The 22,376-nt window shown below is 42.4% G+C and overlaps 1 protein-coding gene and 1 pseudogene across 1 annotated transcript; both read left to right on the top strand.

Annotated features, from left to right (window-relative positions):
• The first annotated feature begins 5,440 nt into the window (after positions 1 to 5,440).
• Positions 5,441 to 22,376, top strand: part of LOC117459436 (zinc finger protein 850-like) — a 69,061-nt pseudogene continuing 52,125 nt past the window's right edge.
• Positions 16,831 to 18,217, top strand: LOC139435269 (G2/M phase-specific E3 ubiquitin-protein ligase-like). Its single transcript, XM_071205710.1, has 4 exons — positions 16,831 to 16,980; positions 17,399 to 17,571; positions 17,848 to 18,062; positions 18,147 to 18,217. Exons 1-4 carry the CDS (start codon positions 16,837 to 16,839, stop codon positions 18,215 to 18,217), a joined length of 603 nt encoding a protein of 200 aa, XP_071061811.1. The 5' UTR covers positions 16,831 to 16,836.

Genomic DNA, 22,376 nt, shown 5'->3' with positions numbered 1-22,376 from the left:
GTTACACATGTAACATAAAAACAACAGAACAACAATAAGGATGACATACAACATAATGTACAGGGTACAGTTTACAAAACTCTATTTACAGTGACAGGTACCATGAGTATCAAACAGCATGTCACCCAGCTGAGTTTTAAAATGATGCAGGGGAACCAAAGTGCTCAGTTTTAAACAGGTTTGCAGACTGTTCCAATTTAGTGGAGCTGCACATCTAAAAGCTTTCTTCCCTAAGACAGTCCTAGCACTTGGCACATTTAATAAAACAACATCAAGAGATCTCAGGCAATACGTACTTTCAATTCGTCGAGAGATCAGAGAGCAGATATAAAAAGGTAGTTTACCCAACATGGCTTTATAAATGAACATGTACCAATGACTGAGCCTCCGTACAGTTAGTGAAGGCAGACCTGCCTTGGCATACAGGGTACAGTGATGAGTAAGTGCTTCACGGCCCGTCCACACTACAGCGTAGACAGCGTCAATCTGCCCATTCACTTTCAATGGGGTGACGTCACGTTGCCTCGCTTTTTCGCCGAACTGAATTGTGGGTAGCATAGCGGTCCGTCTACGCCGTCTCCGGCGTCAGAAGTTGAACAATGTTCAACTGAACGATGGGGTTTTTTGCTTTGTATGTCGGGGGCGGGAGATTCATGTGATTGGTTGTTGGTCGTGTTGCTTGAATAAAATCCCCAAGCTACAGACCAGCCCAGCTCCAAGCTTTTTTTGAAGCTGTAGTGTGGACGCTCCGTTACAGTTAGTAACAAATCTCAGAGCACTGTGATACGCAGCATCTAACTTTTCCAGGCAATGGGCAGGTGCATTTATATATATATCAAATCACCATAGTCCAGCACAGGTAAAAATGTCACAGTGACTAGCCTTTTCCTGGCTTCAAATGAGAAACAGGACTTGTTCCTGTAGAAGAAACCTAGCCTAACCCTCAGCTTTTTAAGCAGATTAGTGACCTGAAGTTTAAAAGTAAGACGATCATCAAGCCAGATACCAAGGTATTTGTAACAGGCAACAACTTCAAGTTTTGTTCCTTGCGTAGTTACAATATCAAAAACAGGCTCTGGTGTCTTTTTTGCTTTTGAAAAGAGCATTACCTTGGTTTTATCCACATTTAAAAGAAGCTTTAATTCAGCGAGCTGAGTCTGAATAGTGTTAAATTACAGGCTGTTTTTAACAACAGCCTCTTTAATGGAGGGACCTGCACAATACATCACAGTATCATCCGCATAAAAATGTAAAGTAGCTTCATCCACATTAATACCTAAACTGTTAATATATATGGAGAATAAAAGTGGTCCTAAAACAGAACCTTGTGGTACACCATTAGAAATGTTTAACCACTCAGAAGACAGCCCATCAAAATGAACACATTGGGACCTTTCAGAGAGGTAGTTCACAAACCACCCCACTGCAAGGCTGGATATGCCAATACTGAGTAGCCTCTGCTTTAAAATGCGATGATCGACGGTGTCAAACGCTTTGGAAAGGTCAATAAACAGAGCCGCACAACTCTTCATGAACAACATTGACAGTAAAAGGAGTAAAACTGAAAGGGTTTTCCAGACCACATTGTTCAGAGTCACGGATTGGGGTGTTCACAGAAGCAGAGTTAGTCACAGAATCAAAAATAGAACTGCAGGACACAAAATGCTCATTAAAGTAATTTAGCATAGTGGCCCTGTCCGATATAGTGCCAGATGCTGTGGTAAGGCACGGAGGTAGCTCATTACGGATCTCACCGGTGGATATCGATTTTATTGCTTTCCAAAATTTCCTAGGATTATTTAGGTTTTCTGTGGTAACTGACAAATAGTACTTCGACTTTGCACTTTTGACATTTGAAGTGAAGCTATTCCTTAGCTGCCTAAAACGCAGCCACTCTATCTCTGAGCCTGATTGCCTAGCCTTTGCCCAGGCCTTGTTTCTCTCATGAAGGAGACTAGACAGCTCAGCAGAAAACCAAGGATTGTCTCGTCCCTTTACTCTAAATTTACGCAGGGGTGCATGTCTATCAATGATCTCCATAAAACCAAGATAAAAATAAGACCATGCGGTTTCCACATCAGCAAACAGATCGATTTTACCCGAATCAAAATCAAACAGATCATGCACAAAACCCTCCTCAACAAAATGTTTGTTGTCTCTCTTAATGATAATGCAAGGTTTAACCTTTTGGACCTTAGTGTCCCTAATTGTGGCTACAACACAGTGATCGCTCAGATCATTTGCAAATACTCCCACAGATGAATATTTATGGGGAACATTAGTTAAAATGAGATCAATTAGGGAGGATTTATTAGGGGACTTAAAGAGCCTGTGACACCATCCCAACAACTGTTGTGCAATGAAATATTGGGCTACTAGTAATCTCGAACCGTCAGTTTAAAAAAGAAAAAGCGATACCGTTCCGTTAAATATCAATAATTTCGAACATCGCGGGGAAATTCCTTGACTCATTTTGAAGTTTTGGGGGAAGCCGGAAGTGACGTCAATGCGGGAACGCTTCGAGAGCCAAACACGGACAAAGTGTGTTGTCATGCGTAGAAATGGTGAATTACTGAGATTAGGCACGTTAATAACGTTTTAATGTAGTTGACTACAGTATATTCATATTTGTCAGTGCTTTCATGTCAATTCGGCGACATAAACATAAATGATCGTGGAGAAGATGATGATTACATTAGGATTAAAAATCGGGAGTGAGAGCTGCCGAATTTCCTCCCGTCGGATGTGATATAAAAACAAATCGATTATTCTTGTGGTTGTAAACTCAAGTGGATGAAACTACATTTATTAGTGCTTTCATGTCAATTCGGCGAACATATGATACATTAAATGATGAGTGAGGATGATGATTAAAAATCGTTTGTTTGAGCCGGTCTGCATTTCCTGATGAGAAAACAAACCGATGCTTTTTGTAGTTGTAGTACACCAACAACATGGATTAAACGTGTGTTTTTTTTACCACAATGTTGGGGAAATTAATGGATAAAATGCACGGATTATTATTATTATTCCCACTCCGATCGGGACACTAGGTCCACCGTTTCCCCGCAGCGAGGCTCCCCCCGTTGACAATTTACGTGGGCTGGGTGCAGTGGCGGACTGGCCATCGGGACGAATCCCGATGGGCCGGTACCGAAGTGGGCCGGTCGGATAAGTAACTAGCACATCCCCCATAGGCGGCGCGTGAGGCTCAGGTTTGAGAAGGCTAAATAACTTATTTTACCTGACGCCTCCGGCGTCTATAGAAAAGAGATCAACTCAGTGTGCGGAGTTTAAATCTCTCAAGTCATATTACAGGATAAAGAAAATACAGTTTAAACTGCCATGCAGAGAAGACGCCGACGTGTCGCACTTATCATTCATATTACATCATCAATCAGATCATCGATCATATAATATCATAATATATCATTTTTCCTTATCTGAGTCAGCTTCTCCAGCCTCATCTGGCCGTGCAACACTCACAGTGTCACAGACTGGATGCAGAAGTATTATTTAACACATTATGTTGACGAAACACTCGAGACAAATGTAATTAAAGTCAGATCCACTCGTGTCTTAGACGTGAACGCGCTCTCAGCTGGAGAGAGAAACCCTGGCTTGATTTACCGAGTTGATAACCAGCGTCGTAGGACCGCTTAGCGATATCTCGTTTGTTAGTTTGTTGTTGTTAGATTGTTTGTTACTCAAACATATCCAGGGTCTGTTGAACTGGCTTCGTAGTACAGGGCACAGGTGGCGAGCAGCGCTAATGTCAAAGACACAGACATTATACATTATATTTGTATTTTACCAGGATGCAGTGACACAAATATTTACATATTTACATTTACTATCTACAGCACCCTGACATCCCCCACTCCCCCCGTTGACAATTTACTAGCGGTACCGAAGTGGGCCGGTTGAGAGTCCCGGGATGATTGTTAGTCCCATTCCACCACTGGCTACATGACCATATGATCGCCCATATTGACGCACCTCATTCCTAAACTTCTAACAGATACAACATAAACCGATCCTTCAGCCTCATATGAGCTCTCAGACACGTTCAACATTAACCTGTCATCGCTGTCTGAGCTTGCTGTTGTGTGCGCCGTCGTGCGTTTACATCTGACTGTATATATATATAAAGGTTTACATGCAGATGCTGGGATCCTGGACGGTGCAGCTGGAGCGCTGTGCCCGCAATGACGTCACCCATCATTTGGCGGGACTTGAAGAATCCGCGAGAAGATCCAGAAAATTGTCAACATTGAAGGCAGATTAATGGTTATCAAAGTACAAATATCCAAAATCAGTTCAGTAACGGTTTTCAATGGGACAATATGTACTCAAATTGATGGGTTTGGATGATGGGGGAAAACCGTGTCACAGGCTCTTTAATATTTGGGCGAGTAGGACTGTCAACAATCTGAGTAACATTCAATGAGATACAAAGGTTTTTAAAATCCTCTGACACTGCAGTTAACCAGTCCCAGTTAAAATCTACAAGTAGCACTATTTCCTTGTAGTCTAGTTGTGATAAAAGATTTGCTAGTGAAGACTAGCAAGAGGAGTCTTTGACAGCTGAGGGGGGTCTGTAACAACTCACCTCCATGACCTGTTGACCCTTTGCCACTTCTATATTTATGGCTAAAAATTCAAATTGCTTACTGATCGATTTGGAAACTAATGTGGTTACACTGAACTTATTCTTAACATAAATGGCAACGCCACCACCTTTATTAGGCCGGTCGGTACGATACACATTAAAACCATTTAAGGAAATGTCAGAGGCCAAAATAGACTTGTTTAGCCATGTTTCTGATAAGACAATGACGTCAGCGTCAGTCGATTTTGCCCAGATATGGACAAAATCTAGTTTACCTAACAGACTGCGCAAATTCAAGTGGATGAAACCCAACCCAGACCTAGCTTTAAAATCAGCAGGAGTAGCGATCTGACTATTACTACTGGGCGGACCAGGGTTAGGTTGTACATTTCCTGACAGTAATAACAAAACAAAAAACAGGCATCTTTTCCTCTTAAATGACACACATACATTGTCATCTAATTTAGAAACACCGGAAAAGTCTGCGAGAGTGTGATTAGAGCTTAAGAAGCAGTCCTGAAGAACCATCATCGCTGGAAAATAAAAAAGACAAACATATTTTGTCGAGCAGATTGACTGTGACAAGGCAACCGGTAATTGTTTGAGCAACACATCCGAACCTTTGCAGGGGATGCCCACTGTGGGTGGCAGAACAGACCTGAATCCAGTAGTCTTCTCAGAATGACTAGAGATCTTCTCATAGTCCAAAACAGTTAACAGGAACAGCAGAATCCCGATATGGGCCATTTTCCAAGACCAGCACACAGTATCAGCGATGTTCCTGGAGCAAAATCAGCACAGCAGCAAAGGACAGGCGAAAACAGCAGCATGGAAGCGCTCCGGTCCCTCCGCGTTATCCCCGAGGTGAAAGCAGGCCTCTGCAACAGCAGAACCAGGACAGGTGGAAAGCAGGCCCCAGCGGTGGTAAAATCCTCCTGCGTACAGCAGCACACGCTCGGTGGAAGCAGGCCAAGCCCGAAGCGTGGATCCACTCCGTCTCTCCGCGACGACTCCGGGGTAAAAACCCAAGTTCTGCCCGCTGTGAAACGTTTCTGGTTTCCATAGCAACAACAACTGTCAACAGCGTAAACTCGCCTTCAAAATAAAAGCATGCCAAATTACACTTAAGACATACAACTGCAACGAAAGTAACAAACACAATGCAATATACTTTTCAATTTCAAAGAACACAAATTGGGTTATTTACAGGTGTAAATGTGTGATAGAGGGTCGCTTTCATTGATGCGTTTTGCACCCCGGGCCATGTTTTTATATTCCACAAGTGTGAAAAAAAAAAAAAATATATATATATATATATATATATATATATTTTGTATTTCTCGACCCACCTATCACATCTCTGCGCCCCACCAGTGGGGCGTGCCCCACACTTTGAGAAACGCTGCATTAGACCAATAACTACCCTCTCAAATGGAAATATGTGTTTACATAAATGGTGGCCACACCGTTTGAGACCCACTGAGAACTTAGACTAAGTTAACTATCTAAACACTCACACACAGAGAGTCCTTTACCCCACCTGAGCTGAGGTTATCCCGAGCTTGAATGACACACAGAGACCAATCAAGGGCTGTGATTTATGATCTTTATGACAGTGGCCATGTCGGCAGGCCACATCATGTGGACAGCCAGTCACCCTGTGTGAGGCAGGCCACTTAACAGGCCAGAAGGAGGCGAGATCAGAGCAAGGGAGTGAGGGATCATTGTCCACAAGTTAATCGATCGCAGATGGCGCCGTGGTCACGGACGAATACAAAAAAAGTATTAAAAAAAAACAAAAAACCTAAATGGGTCGAGAAATATACTTGGGCGGCCGTTATTATACCTGGGTGGCCCCGCTCAAGTATAGTCTGTGTGGGAAACCCTGGCACGGCTCAATTAAAAATTAAAGTCCAGGGTTTCCCACACATAGACTTTACTTGGGCCGCCCAGGTTTAACGGCCACCAAAGTATATTTCGCGACCCTTTTTTTTTTTTTTTATCCGACCGCGAACACGACGCCATCGGCAATCAATTTACTAGTGGACAATGATCCCTCGCTTGCTGTACCTGTTCGCTCTGCTATCGCGTGGAGGGTCTGCTAACAAGCGACCAACAGAAAGGTTAATGTTAATGTTGTTGCACCTCACAAATGCCTAACACTGTTATCCCCAAATGAAAGATCACAACCTGTTTTGAAATATACAATATGAATGCACAACATGGTTAGATAGAGGTTAGAACATTCTTTAATTGTCAGATCAAGTCTGAAATGTGACTTGCATCACAGCAGCTCCATGTGTAACATCAACATAGACAAATAAGACAAACGCAATACATGAGAAACAAACAACAAACACGTAACATAACAGCATGATCAGTGAGAGCTGTTGGCGTCTATCTCAGATCACAGCACGTTTATTTCTGACATGCGCATGAGCTGAGTTCCTCCCTAATGGATCCACCGCAGTGCCAGGGCGCCATCTACTGACGTTACAGTGTATTGTATACATTTGAGGAAGATTATATTATTAAAAAATAGTGGGGTGTCTCTTTAAACTTAACATCTAGCATTTCCAACCTGCTACATTAGCAGACCCTTCACGCGATGGCAGAGCAAACTGGTACAGGCAGGGCCCATAGTGATAGCCCTATAGTTTAAATCTACTACCCACAACATATGGAAATGTGTTAATATTTAAATAAATAATTGTATTTAGGAAGCTATCAATGTGATTTTAAGTGGGGGTCGACCTCAAATCTTCTAGGGGGGTCCGGGGTCATGCTCCACCGGTAAGATCTTCTTTTTTTTTGTGGAGTTAAATGCATCAATCTGGTGCTTTTTGAGGGGGAAATAAAGAGACTAGATCTATGGAAAAAACCTTTATTAAACGGAACTGTATACATTTCAACAATCATAAAATCATGGCCATAACCAATAACATACCATTTCCAATATGAAAAAAACTTGTTTATTAGTTTTTATTGTGTTAACTTGTGTGTTTATGCTTTTTAGATTGACTTTCTCTCTTTCTCTGTCGGTCTGTTCTAGAAACCAAAAGGAAGAGAGACACGTCACAGCTGTCAGCAATGTGACAAATCCTTTACAACATCTGGAAATTTAAAGCGCCACCTGTGTATTCACACAGGAGAAAAACCGTATAGCTGTGAAGAGTGTGGGAAAACCTTCCATCAATCAGGTGGTCTCAAAACACATCAATTTATTCACACTGGAGAAAAACCGTACAGCTGTGAAGAGTGTGGAGCAACTTTCAATACACCAAGTAATCTCAAAACACATCAACGTATTCATACTGGAGAAAAACCGTACAGCTGTGAAGAGTGTGGGGCAACTTTCCCTAGAGCAGATGCTCTAGAATCACATCACCGTATTCACACTGGAGAAAAACCGTACTGGTGTGAAGAGTGTGGGGCAACTTTCACTACACCAAGTAATCTCAAAACACATCAACGTATTCATACTGGAGAAAAACCTTACAGCTGTGAAGAGTGTGGGAGAACTTTCACTAGATCAGGTGATCTCAAGTCACATCAACGTATTCACAGGGGAGAAAAACCGTACTGGTGTGAAGAGTGTGGGAAAACTTTCACTAAATCAGGTACTCTCAAGACACATGAACATATTCACAGGGGAGAAAAACCGTACTGGTGTGAAGAGTGTGGGAAAACTTTCACTACATCAGGTGCTCTCAAAAAACATCTTCGTGTTCACACAGGAGAAAAACCATAGTGGGTTTTAGAGAAGCAGTCACATTTAAGCTTATATTGTTTTTTCACAGTTTACAATAAACAATTCCCATCTATTGGCCATGTGTTGGGTAATCCTTTTTTCCCCATTACAGATCCCATCCCAACAGCGCCATCAGTTGATGTAACGTCAGAATTGACAGGCATAATGTTCACTGTTCCTTTAAGTTTCGTTTTCTGGCTGTCCTTCTGCTGACAGCGCGCTGTTTCAAACGGCTGACATTATTGCAGCATTTAAATCCAAGCCATTGTCCAATACAGCTTATGTATCCAATATACAATCAAGTTTTAATGCTGCACATACCCGGCCGCTTTCCCAGCATTGGCTCTCGGCGTCTCCTTTCACTGTCTTGATGAGGACAGGTGGTGACAATCTCCAGCTGATTGTGGCGTGTTGTCCAGCTGATCCAGGATGATGGTGTCAGTTGTGAAGTAATCCAATTGTTTGTCCGGTGAAAACGATCCTTAATCCAATGCGATATGTTTCTTATATTGTCCAGTTTCAATCATAGAGTAAGATTCTACTTAATGTAATGGCAATTTAAATGTTCCAGTGTCCTATATCTTTTTGCCATTACTTCACAGGAGGGTTTAGAGTGATCCTGAGGCAGACACAAACATATGAAGTTCCGGTCTTTTGCTGCAGTTTTAGAATGATGTTTTATTGCTTTACATACTAAGGTTTAACTTAGTACTTTTTTTAACGCATGTAAGATATGCAACACTAAGCAGTCTGTGGCTCTTTTCTGCTGTAATGCTGCAAATGTCCCCTCTGTGGGACTAATAAAGGTATTCTGATTAAGTACAGTGTGTCAATAGTTGTAGTATGAGCATCTGTCTGGGCTGGCCGTCAGGTAGAATCTGTATGCTCTTCCTCCTGTGTCCTCTTCCTCTCCTGTCACCTATGACCCCTTTTATACACCCGGTGCAGCTAAACCCCGCCACCAAGTGTTCAAAAATAATATTGCACTATATATATAAATAAGGTAAACTGAGACACCAACAACACTCATAAAATGGCTCCTGCAAAGAGTGGGAACACCTTTTCTTAAAGTATTCACTTTAAAACCCATGAGCGAGTTTCACTGTTCATTAATCTGCTTCATGTATCTAGAACATATTTACGATGTTTTCAATTTGATTCTATTCTCTTGTTAAAATGATCAGACTACCAAAAATAAAATGGCCTTAGAAACAGACTCGCAACCCTGCATATTTGTTGTGTTATGCTTAAACATGTCATTCCCTTATTTTCAAATACCACTGGTTGTGTAGTGATGTATTTGAGGTGTACTGTCCACATAGCAGACCTGAAGTCGTGCAGTCAATGTATGCGAAGTGTACAGGACATTGGTCTGTGAGACTCAAAAAAGCCTTTCTCGCCTACCTGTCTTCTTTCCATCAAAGATGGTGTGGCATATAGGGAGGTGCAATCTCCTGATGATATAGACTGTATTATAGTGGATCTCAGAGTGTGCATTAAGTGAAACCATTTGGCACACTTGGGGTCAGAATTTGGATTATATAAGCCTCTTTGCCAACTATGTGTATTTCCAGATTACACAACGAGCTTCCTATTAAATATGTAATTATAAAAATGTTTTTTTAATCAGCAGACACTTGGGTCCAAAGTGTGGTAATATTTATTTTTGGGAGAATAGTGATTCAAATTGACTTCTCATGTCTGTAAACCTTACATCACTTCGACATCCAGTTAGAGAGATGTGTGGCAGTGTTGCTTTCCCTCTTTCTGTGTGAAATATAAGTGTCTTATCTGGCTAATAAATACCTAAAGGAAAGCCTAGCTGCATAAGTTTACGAGGCAGAGTGGGTGGACAAGCATGTCCGACCACTCTGCTGGGGTTTGTTGTGCCAGAATTCCTCCTCAGATCTGATGGACATCTCATTATCGATCTCCTCCTCCTCTGAGATTGCAGACAGGATGAAGGCGCCTCCTGCTGGATGAACGCTGATATTTTAATAATCTGTTTTCCTGTGTGGAAATCTCAGAATAGCCTATCTGGCTTCACACACGCCACACACACACGGAAACTTAACCAGTTAAAAATAACGACTAAATGATTATAAGGATCTTGGGTGGGGATGTTTTTTTAATTGAACAGAACGCTTAATGCACCGTAAAGTAGTTTAATCAAGCACTCTTATGGATCCCCGGCTGAATTGAAATTCTATTAATTACACTTGATATAATATAATTTAAATTAGATTTCCCTAGCAACAGCCGTAATTAAGTAAAAAACAGTTTTTACTTAATTTCATTGTTCTGGCTTTTAATTGTGGTACACTTGACTGGTGTAATTTGTCATGGTTTTTGTATTGTGATCAAACTTTGTTTTACTTTTTGTTATATTAATATCATTGTTACACTTTGGGCTGCATTATTGCATGAAAGGTACTATACAAATAAAGTTATTAATATAATTGGTATACATCAATATTGTTGATATTGTCAGATTTTCAAGTGCATTTTCATACATATTTTATTCAATCAGAAGATAAAGTCATGACATCTACATCTTATTTTGAGCGTGTGTTGTTTGTTTGTAAATCTAATTAAACACATATTGGGAGAAAAAAATACACACACAGAAGTATCTTCATTATTTCATTTTAATTTCTGATCTGTACAATTATCATAAAATTCCAAAAGCATGGATATTATATACAGGCGAGGATTGTGGCGGCAGATCTTGGGTCCAAATACTGTTATGAGACAGATTCATTGCATATGTTAGAATACATATTTAATAATATAAAACACCACAAAATCCACAAATAAAAGTATAAACCGTGTCGAAAATATCCTGCATGATGATAAACAGTGTGCTCTCCCTTCAGGTGTACACACTCACAAAAAGAGTTTCCTGTTGGCCGATTAATGAAGGAACTCTGTACGTTGACATTGAAAAGGCGTATGACTATGTGGAGGGAGGGATTACTGATCAAATTGAGTAGAATGAGTTTTGGAGGGAGAATGTACAATTGGGTAAGAGCCTTTTTAACAGACAGGACATTTAGAGTGAAGGTTGGAGCAGATATTTCTAATTATTTAGAAATAGAAAATGGTATTCCCCAAGGGAGTGCAGTCAGTCCAATATTATTTAACATCATGATTAATGACATTTACATGCTTAGACACATGCATCCAATCGGCTCTATATTTGGATGAGGGGAAGAAATGCCCGATACGTATGGAGAATATAGCTAGAGCGATTACAAAAGTGGAGAGGTGGTCATATAACGGGATTCAAAATGTCAGACAGCAAGTCATGCTACATGGTATTTACAAATAAATACAAGATTGATGGCCAACAGCTAACACTATATGAACGTCCAATGACAAAGGTGAATGAGTTCAAATACCTAGGACTGTGGTTTGATAGCAAATATAAATGGAAAATGCATATTAATCAAGTGGAAACAAAATGCAAAAAAGTATTAAATGTATTGCGAGTTGTAGCTAGATGCAACTGGGGCGCAGTTAAACAAGCATTAATAGACATTTACAGATCAATTATGAGGTCCACAATAGACTATGGTTGTATAGTGTATGGAGCAGCAGCAAAAACATCGCTTTTAAAATTAAATAGAATTAAAAATTGATAGAATACAATATAAAGCATTGCGGCTGTGTATTGGAGCGATAAAGTCATCCCCTATCAATGCAGTTCTGATAGAAGCAGGAGAGACACCTCTGGAGATCAGAAGAGAGAAACGTGCTCTGTCATACTGGGTCCGACTACAAGGAAGTGGAGAGGAAAATATCACAAACAGAAAACTACAGGATTGCTGGGAATATGCAAAGTTCCAGGGGCGTGGGTTTGGCTGGACGAGTAAGGAAAGAACAAGGGCATATGGAGTGGAGACCATCACGTTTGCCAAAGCAACCCCATTTAGCCGTGTTCCCCCTGGCTTTCCCCAGAAGCTAAATAGATGTGACGAGTATCATAGAAGGGGAAAAAAGAGTGGCAAATAAATGAAGTGGGAATTCAAACGAGTGTATCTGAACGAAAAGTACTACAATTACCTCAAAATGTACACAGATGGTTCTAAGAACAAGGAAGAGTGTGTTGGGGTTGGTATATACATCCCAGACTTTAAAGTATCGATCTCCAAAAGACCGTCTGATCAATTATCAGTGTATACAGCAGAAATGCTGGCTGTAATAATAAGATTACAGTGGGCTGATGAGGTCAGACCAGATAGGGTGGTGATATGCACAGATTCATTGTCCATATTAAAAAGCATACAGTCAACAACTACCAGAGAAGACATTCTCATAGAACTTAACCATAGCCTGTTAAGACTTCACAGAGGCGGCATACTGTAGATCTACAGTTCTGCTGGGTGCCTGCACATGAGAGGGTGAAAGGGAACGAGTGTGCACGTCCCGGCTGCGCGGCTGCACGTCCTGGCTGCGCTAGCTGACGACGACTAGCGGCTAACCACGAGGGGCTAACGACAGCTAGCAGCTACCCATGGCTTCCAGCTAGCGGCTAACGGCTAGCTGTTAACGGCTGTCGACATATTTCTGTTAACATCTGACTGTTAACAATTTAAGTTAAGGTTCGACCAGCCGGTTGACCTCGTGTGGACACTCTCACCTTTTTCATCACCTCGACGGCGGTTCCAGACGCCACTCACGTTTTCATCGGCGCCTGGGTGGCACACTCCTGGACCCCGTCTCGCCTCGTCGGTTTCGGATGTCGCCCATGCTGCCATCGGCCCGTGGGTGGCGCACTCCGGAACCTGTCTGGCCTCTCCTGCTTTCCGGGGATATCCAGACGCCACTCACGTTTTCATCGGCGCCTGGGTGGTGCGCTTCGGGACCCTGTCTGGCCTCTCATCTGTCCACGGCTCCTTCCTCCCGGGGAGACTGCTCCTGCCTCCCGGGGATACCTCAGGGCTTGCCGAGGATTTCGTGCCCACCGCCGCTGTACGTTTGCCTGCGGCCAGGATGCTCTCCTGCTTCTCGGGGATACCTCAACGCCTGCTGAGGACTTCGTGCTCACCGCGTCTGCCTGCGGCCGGGTTGCTCTCCTTCCTCCAGGGGAGGCTGCTCCTGCCTCACGGGGATACCTCAACGCCTGCTGAGGACTTCGTGCCAGCCGCCGCTGCGCGTCTGCCTGTGGCCGGGTTGCACTCCTTCCTCCCGGGGTGACTGCTCCTGCCTCCCTGGGATTCCGCTCCGTCCTTCCGGAGATTTCATGCCCGCCGCCGCTATGTCTTCACCTGCGGCCGGGCGGCGCGCATTCCTGCTGGGTTTGCCACGACACCTACTGCGGCTCCCTTACGATGGCCCGTTCCGGCTCGCCCCCGGTGGGGGTGCCCTCGCCCTCGTTAGGGCCCCTACCCACTCCTGCGGCCCCCTTTCGTCGGCCCGTTCCATGGCCCGGCCCTCACCTGCGACCCCACCCTCCTCGGCCCCTGTGGTGCTTCCTCCACGGACGCGAGGATTTATTGCCATGTTTGAATTCTGGGGGGGCTTGTGTGGTGACCACTCATTAATACACTGGGGTTCATAATTCACACATGGAACTACAGTTGGGGTTTTGTTTCCACACGGACATGTTATGTGTTGTCTATATATGTTGTGTGTCCTCCTGGCTTCTCTCTCTTCTTCCCGGACTGCAACCGGACAACATGTCTTGTTCTGCTTCTAAATAAAGTACCCTTTTGTACCATTATTGCACCGCCTCTGACTCCCTATCTCTCGGCACTACAATGTAGAACATATCTTGTTATATTGTGACATCTATAAAGCGGAAAGAGAACAATTAAAGGCTAAAGTTTTAGAGGCAGAGAGGGAATGGAGTGTGGTTGGTGTTTTGGGAACAAAATGAGAGGGAGTAAGAGCTACCAAAAAGGCACTGTTTAAATTCTTGATTGAAACTGGGGTAGGAAAAATTATTTAACATTAGGTCAGGAAAGAACATAGATTTGTATTTTTGTTTCATTTATTTCATGGTTTTATTGATTGATTGATTTATTTTTATTAGATCATAGGTTAATACGGTGGCTGGGAAGTGCAATGGACAATTACAAAGTGTGAAACACTTTAACAAAGCTTGAAACAAATTTACATTTTATAAAACAAAATTACATTAGCAAAAACACTTTTACCAAAACTTTAACATTAACGAAAACAAATTAACAAGAGGCAAAACACTTTTACAAAGCTAAAAACAAATTTACATTTTATAAAACACTTTTACCAAGGACAAAACTATTTAACATTAACAAAAACAAATTAACAAAATGCAAAACACTTTTACCATAACTGAAACAAATTAAAATGTCCCGAAACCCATTAACATGTCCCGAAACACATTTACAAACCAGAATCAAACCGGAAAGGGAATGTCCATCATACCGGAAGTGACGTCTTAGTGATTGACTCAAATTTAAATTTGTTTAGGTGGAAAGACCGTACGAGTGTGTTTACGTTCGGTAAACATGTTTTGTCCGTTTTGTGGAAACAACCTGGTACAAGTGACACGGTTTTGCCTTTCGTGTGGAGGATCTCTGGAGTGTTTAAAGGACACGGACCAGACGGGTGTACCAAGGGCGCAGGGGACATCGAAACAGCCGGAAAATGCTAAACAAAGTAAGTGTAGTATTGCGCTAGCTTTGTGATGCTAATGTCAGACATGCAGTAAATAAAAGTGCAATCGCAGTTTAATATCAGTCAAATACCAATCCATGTCTTAACGGAATAGCAACGCATTGAGCTAATATGCTAGTTTTTATAAACTTAAACCTTAATGCACACTTGCTATTGCTGATTGTTGGAGCTGCTAATTTTTACATTTGTATTGGAACTATTCATACCAGCAGAACAACCAGGCCCATCCTATAAACTTTTCATGGAGTACAGAAACTCAAAGTCAAAAGAGAAACAGTCTTTTAACTGTGGGAAAGGAAGACTTAAACAAGAAAAGAGACGAGTAAGTAAGTAGTGAGTAAGTAAGCTGCATTATCCGTTTCATACACATCTCAGTGTCTCTGTGTGTGTCATTACTTATATCTCTCTGCTATTTTACTAGATAAACATAGGAATGATGTCGCCACAAGGAGTTGATTTAAAGCCTCGGAGAGGGAAAACACTCCCGTTGTTTACAGACTCGGAGGTAGCAGCACCTGCTATACTGGAACGAGCTGTCCAGAAAATGAAAGCCTTTAACAAGGACATGGATGAAGGACCGTACGTCCTTTTGTATCCAGACTGCTCAGAGGTTGTCAATGTGCCTGGTTCAGAAAAGCCATTCACATTGGCAGAATATAAAAAGGACTTAGGAAAGGCATATGCCAGGATCACCCTTTTCATTTGCCTTGAGAAACATTTTAGAGGAGGTTTGTGGATGTTATTATTGAATATTTTTACATGTTAACATCCTCTACTGCAGCATACATAATAATGTGTTGAACGTTTTGCTTTTACTACAGGGGATGATACCTCAGACTCTGATTCGGATATTGTCATCACATCTAGGAGCACAGCTCCTAGACATTTGTATTTGTATTTCAGATAGTAATATCTGATACTGAGGATATGGGTCCACCCAAAACAAATACAGACAAGACTACTTGCTACAGGTAAGTACAAATGTTAGTGACTCACTTACACGAGAAAGACATTTTTGTTTGTAAGATGTTTTAACATGGGAATTATCATTTCCTAACAGTACATACACAGACCTGTATGCACCATGTGTTGAAGAAGAGGACGAGGAGCTGGTTGCAGTCAACATGACGAGTTTATTGGACACTGAAATGTAAACGGACAGCTATTACAGTGGCATTAAAAAAGAATTCTCTGTACAATATTTCTGGTACAAAAATAATTTTTTTAAACTGTTTTTTCACCCTCTGGAATATCCACTAATAAGGTCACTTTTCGTCCTTTACAGGGAGGAGATGAACGTTACATTACCTGCCATTATTGCTAACCTGTCACAGCCTATTGATCATGGAAGAGTCAGCCGGTTCAACATTTCAAGGGCTAATGTTTGGGATGGAGCAGTCGGAGGTTTCAAGCGTACATCGTATTCAGAAAACTGTGACATGCTGGTAAAATTCACTGATGATGCTGGTGTTTTCGAAGAAGGAATTGACTCAGGTGGTCCCAGGAGAGAGTTGTTATCTCTACTGATGAAGAATCTGAAAGACCGGCCCATTTTTGATGGACCAGACGGACGCCGCTTCTTGGTCTACAATGCAAATGGTATGCATACGGTTAGAAGTGTACTAATACAATTGTTAATGATCATTAACCATATATATCACATGACATGATTTGTTGCTTGAACAATTTTCCAAAACTTTGAGTGTCATTACAGTACATCAAAGTATATGATAAATAATGTTTTAATTTTGCAATATGAATACATTTATTCACAGCTGTTAGGGAGGATGAATACTACTTGGCAGGAAAGATGATTGCGGTGTCAGTTGTGCATGGAGGTCCAGGGCCACATTTCCTGTCAGAAGATCTTGTACATTATCTTGCAGGCCAGCCTTCATTCAAAGCAACAGTTGATTTAATAACTGATGAAGAAGTAGGGAAAGCTTTACAAGAGGTGAGAATTGCATACAGCAACAGTGTGGTAGGGTGGATTATTATGTAGTTCGTGCAGTGTTTTGAGACATCTTTACTTTACCTTTATCACATACACCGAATTGGCTTCATTTTTTGTTTTGTGATCAGAATCAGAATACCCTTTTTAGTCCCACCGAGGGGACATTTACATTCCTGGAGCAGAAAAGAGCCAAAGACAGCTTAATGTTACCTAAGAAGAATGACTAAAAACTATTAAAGATACACAAACACAATTTACAAAAAACACATCCTGTAGTAGAGGATTTAGCAGCCAGGTATATATTGCAGAAGGATAGTAGTAATGGTAATATATAAAACGTGTAATGGAACAAAAATGGCAAGAATATACAGTACATGCAGTTATTGACTGGATTGTTTGTCCATTTTATAATCTTCAGATTGAGAATGCTGCCTCAGTGGATGCCTTGCGAGAAATGACCATGAGACACAGCACAATGTTACAGACAGCAGGTTGTCTGAGACATGTGGCTTCTGTTGAAGGAAAGAAAGGAATTGTGTCAGACTACCTCCAGTGGTACATTATTGGCCGAAACTCATCTGTAATTGACAGGTAAGATCATATTTGTATTCATGTGATTTTTTTTAAATGTATGTAAGAATTTTTTGTTTAAAATGCCTCATGGTCCCCCTCTTTGGTTTATTCTATGTTTATCTGTTAGAAATTAGTCAGTGTCAAAATGTGTGCCTGTGTAGTATAACTGATATGGGATGTCCGTCTCTCCTTTCCCTGCCTGTCTTGTGCCAATCTTTAAGTGCTCATGCCACCCCCCCCTTGTTTTAGGAATTGGTTATTTAAATGTGTTTAAATTTTTTGCTCACTCTTCAGATTCAAGGAGGGTCTTTCAGCCCTTCAGTTTTTAAACGCACTACAGCAACACCCTACTCTGCTGGCCCCGGTCCTGTGCCACTCTGAAAAGCGACTTACTGCTCTGGAACTTGAGCGACTCTTCAAGCCTGACCTCAGTCCACCAGGGAGTAACAGGAGGCTTAGGGAAAGCCACACTTTGGGCTACTGGGCAGACTATCTCCTCGATTGTGAAGGTTTGTAAATCGCTGTTTTTATAACTATTTCAGGAAACACATTGCCAAAATGTATCTGAACATGTTTTCTTTGCGGAAAGCCAGACTGCTGTGTCTTTGGAGGATGTTTTGATGTTTGCGACTGGGCTGACTTCATTTCCCCCATCTGGATTTGAACCATCGCCAGGAATAGAGTTCCTTGATGACTCTCCATTCCCAATGGCAAACACTTGTTCCAACACATCGAAACTACCACTCCTTGACGCATACAATGTGTTTAAGTCCCAAATGGACTTTGGAATGCAAAATTCTCCAGGATTTGGCGGCGCCAGGATTATTTTGCTGCAGTAGCTTAGCAGTTGCTATATGACAGCACGGCGTTGCTAGTTAATTTTCAAAATAAACAAACAATACCAGTGGGCCAAGCACGAGCCTGTTCATATTGTAGCATTCACCACTATTCAAGATCACAAGCCTTCAATGTCAAAAATGTTCTCTTTATTTACAGAACCAATCAATAGCGTAACACTCATGACTTTCACGTGACACACACTGGAAAACGCACACACATACACACACACCTGGAAGGGGTGGTCTCTCCCTAACTCCCACCAACAACATTGCCTAAATAACGCACTTTTCCTCCTCTCTGGCCTCCTCCTCCTCCTCCTCCTCCTCCTCCTCCTCCTCCTCCTCCTCCTCCTCCTCCTCCTCCACAATTCCCCGTGTTAGATCTCACTGTCAGCACGCCTCGAACAATGCGCCACGTCGGAAAATACAACACATTCTTGATTCATTTAAAATGACAATTTGTAACTGAGAGGAGTGACTGCTCATTTCTGCCGAGATGCTCAAAGGGTGAGACGCTGTGTCTGAGAATCACTGACGAGCAGAATGTGTATATTCTGGAGTGGAGCTCTGCAGAGAGCAGGGTGGAGGAAATGAGGGCAGTGGATCATCACGGTGCGGAGAGAAGCAGCGCTAGTTCCACTGCAGCTCGTGGTAGCAGCTAGCTGGTCCTGCTGCTGCGGGTGCATCGGGTCAGTTGGCGGGGGCACCTGTTCTTCGTGGTCCCAATCCTCCCGGTTTTCATAGTGAACATCGGGATCCTTGTGGATAGCAGGGTTGTCCGGCTGGACCGGCTCCGTTGGAGATCGCGGTCGTTTACGCTGACTTGTGACTGTGAGAAATGTTTCCATTTTCGATCTACTGAGAATTAGCCAAATAACAGTTCACAGTAAATTACAACGACCCGCCCCTGATAGATCCCGCGAAAATGTATCATATTTATACACATTCTCGCGGGCTGCGAGAATGTGTATAAATATGATACATTTTCATATCAAAACAATGGGGTTGCTAAGCCGTTGCTAGGCCAATTGTTGGAGTTGCTATAGCAACTCCTAGATACCCCCTGGCGCCGCCCCTGCATGTGACTGGATGACCCATTGAGTACAGACTCTATGAAGGTTGTTCATAGAGTAAAGACTCTATGAAGGTTGTTCATATAGTCGTTGTTAGATGCGAGCGTGTTTTTTTTATTTCTCACAGCTCATGTTGTCCATTTAGTTTGGGACAACATCAAAGTATTGTTCTATACCTATACAATCTTTATAAATACTCTGAACTTTGCTCTACTAATTTCACATTGCGACCCATAGCTTCTTTGTTGTAAATCAGTCATTCATTCTCAGGTTTCCAGTGAGTCCACATGGTTGAAATAAGACTTATACAGAAATGTTCTTTCTGCACACAATTACACACACAACATAACATTGTTTGTGCTTGCTAATTGGAGCGTTGTTTGTTGTTATTAGGGTCTGAGACCTAGGTCGGCGAAGACCCTATTGAAATTGGAAAAATTGGTCGCGCACCGATAAACCTGCCAAAAACAGGGAAAACGACCGACAAAAGCGCAGAAAATGTTCGTAAATAATGACGGCTGATAGGCTGCGTGAGCCCAGTCACGTGGGTGGAGCCAAGTGATTCCAAGTGAAATCTGAAATCTCAACGTATGCCATTTCCATGGAAACGCATCCCTCGCCAAAAACTCCGATGTTGTTGTAAGTCAATGGAAAATTGTCCAAACAGCACCAGACTTCAGACTATCATTAATGGTCCGGCCCTCAACAGCTCTACGTGAAATCGGAAATCTCAACGTATGCCGTTTCCATGGCAACGCATCCCCCGCCAAAAAAAACGATGTTGTTGTAAGTCAATGGAAAATTGTCCAAACAGCACCAGACTTCAGACTATCATCAATGGTCCGGCCCTCAACAGCTCTATGTCAATTATGGGATGTCATCATATGCCGTTTCCATGGCAACGCGTCCCTCGCCGTGAAACACGGTGTTGTCCTAAGTCAATGGAAAATCATCCAAACAGCACCAGATTTCATATGATGGCTAATGGTCCGGCCCTCAACAGCTCTACGTGAAATCTGAAATCTCAGCATTTGTCGTTTCCATGGCAACGCTTCCCTCGCCATAAAACACGGTGTTGTCCTAATTCAATGGAAAATCATCCAAACAGCACCAGACTTCAGACTATCATTAATGGTCCGGCCCTCAACAGCTCTACGTGAAATCTGAAATCTCAACGTATGCCGTTTCCATGGCAACGCATCCCCCGCCAAAAAATACGATGTTGTTGTAAGTAAATGGAAAATTGTCCAAACAGCACCAGACTTCAGACTATCATTAATGGTCCGGCCCTCAACAGCTCTAGGTGAAATCTGAAATCTCATTATTTGTCGTTTCCTTGGCAACGCTTCCCACGCCATAAAACACGGTGTTGTCCTAATTCAATGGAAAAGGTTCCAAACGGCACCAAACTTCAGACTATCATTAAAGGTTCCGCCCTCAACAGCTCTATGTCAATTATGGGATGTCCTCATATGCCGTTGCCATGGCAACGCGTCCCTCGCCATAAACGACGGTGTCGCTGTAAATCCAATGGACACGGTCCCATCGTCCCCCAATCTTCACTTTTATATCACCGGTCCATGCCTCAACAGCTCCAAGTGAAATCTGAAATCTCACTGTATGCCGTTTCCATGGCCGTGAAACACGGTGTTGTCCTAATTCAATGGAAAATCATCCAAACAGCACCAGATTTCATATGATGGCTAATGGTCCGGCCCTCAACAGCTCTACGTGAAATCTGAAATCTCACCATTTGTCGTTTCCATGGCAACGCTTCCCTCGCCATAAAACACGGTGTTGTCCTAATTCAATGGAAAAGGTTCCAAACGGCACCAGACTTCAGATGATGACTAATGGTCCGGCCCTCAGCAGCTCTACGTGAAATCTGAAATCTCACCATTTGTCGTTTCCATGGCAACGCGTCCCTCGCCATAAAACATGGTGTTGTCCTAATTCAATGGAAAAGGTTCCAAACGGCACCAGACTTTAGATGATGACTAATGGTCCGGCCGTCAGCAGCTCCACGTGAAATCTGAAATCTCACCATTTGTCGTTTCCATGGCAACGCTTCCCTCGCCATAAAACACGGTGTTGTCCTAATTCAATGGAAAATCATCCAAACACCACCAGACTTCATATGATGGCTCCTAGTCCGGCCCTCAACAGCACTATATAATACAATACTTTCTTTTAGTTTTAACTGCATGGATGGATTTTTGTATGACATGTCTTGTGTTTTAAACAAAAGATCAAATTAGATCGAATGTTATTTATGTAGCCCAAAATCAAAAGTTATATATTTGTCCCTGCGGGATTTACAGTTTGTACAGATCAACAAAACATGGATGACAGATTAAAAACATAATTAAATGACACCATAGACAACCATAATAATGTGATGTGTACAAATTAAGGATCCAGGGGGATGTCAAAATTAGTGATGTTACGTATTGTGCAGAGGCTTCGGAGCGTGTGTCGAGTAATCCCCGAAGCTTTTTGTGAAGCATGTATCGAGGCTTGTATCGTTTTGGGCCAGTGACGTCATCGATGACAAACGAAGCCTCGCTGCCTGTCGATACCACGTGACTGCTTCACGAAGCGATTCAGATCGGTTGAACCGTTGAACCCATGGATGGTTGAACCACAGTGCTGATATTACCCATGCCATGGATGTATTTATAAGAACCATATTACCCCTCCTGTACCCGGGCCCCGTGACACAATGGAATTAAGAGAGCTCAGACCCTCACTTATATAGAGGTCAGAACATGTCATAAGTATAAATAGATACAAGCCTAAATAAATGTAGGAATAAAAACATGAATAAATATGTTGCAGTGTTTTCAGTGAGATTCAGCGTGTGTGCTGCGGCTCAGCTGGAAAGCAGTTGACTCCTGACCGCAGGGTCCCT

The sequence above is a fragment of the Pseudochaenichthys georgianus genome, chromosome 15 (genome assembly GCF_902827115.2).
Source record: "Pseudochaenichthys georgianus chromosome 15, fPseGeo1.2, whole genome shotgun sequence".
NCBI classification, from domain to species: domain Eukaryota; kingdom Metazoa; phylum Chordata; class Actinopteri; order Perciformes; family Channichthyidae; genus Pseudochaenichthys; species Pseudochaenichthys georgianus.
The sequence above is the reverse complement of the archived record's forward strand: the minus strand, read 5'-3'. Positions and strand labels throughout refer to the sequence as shown.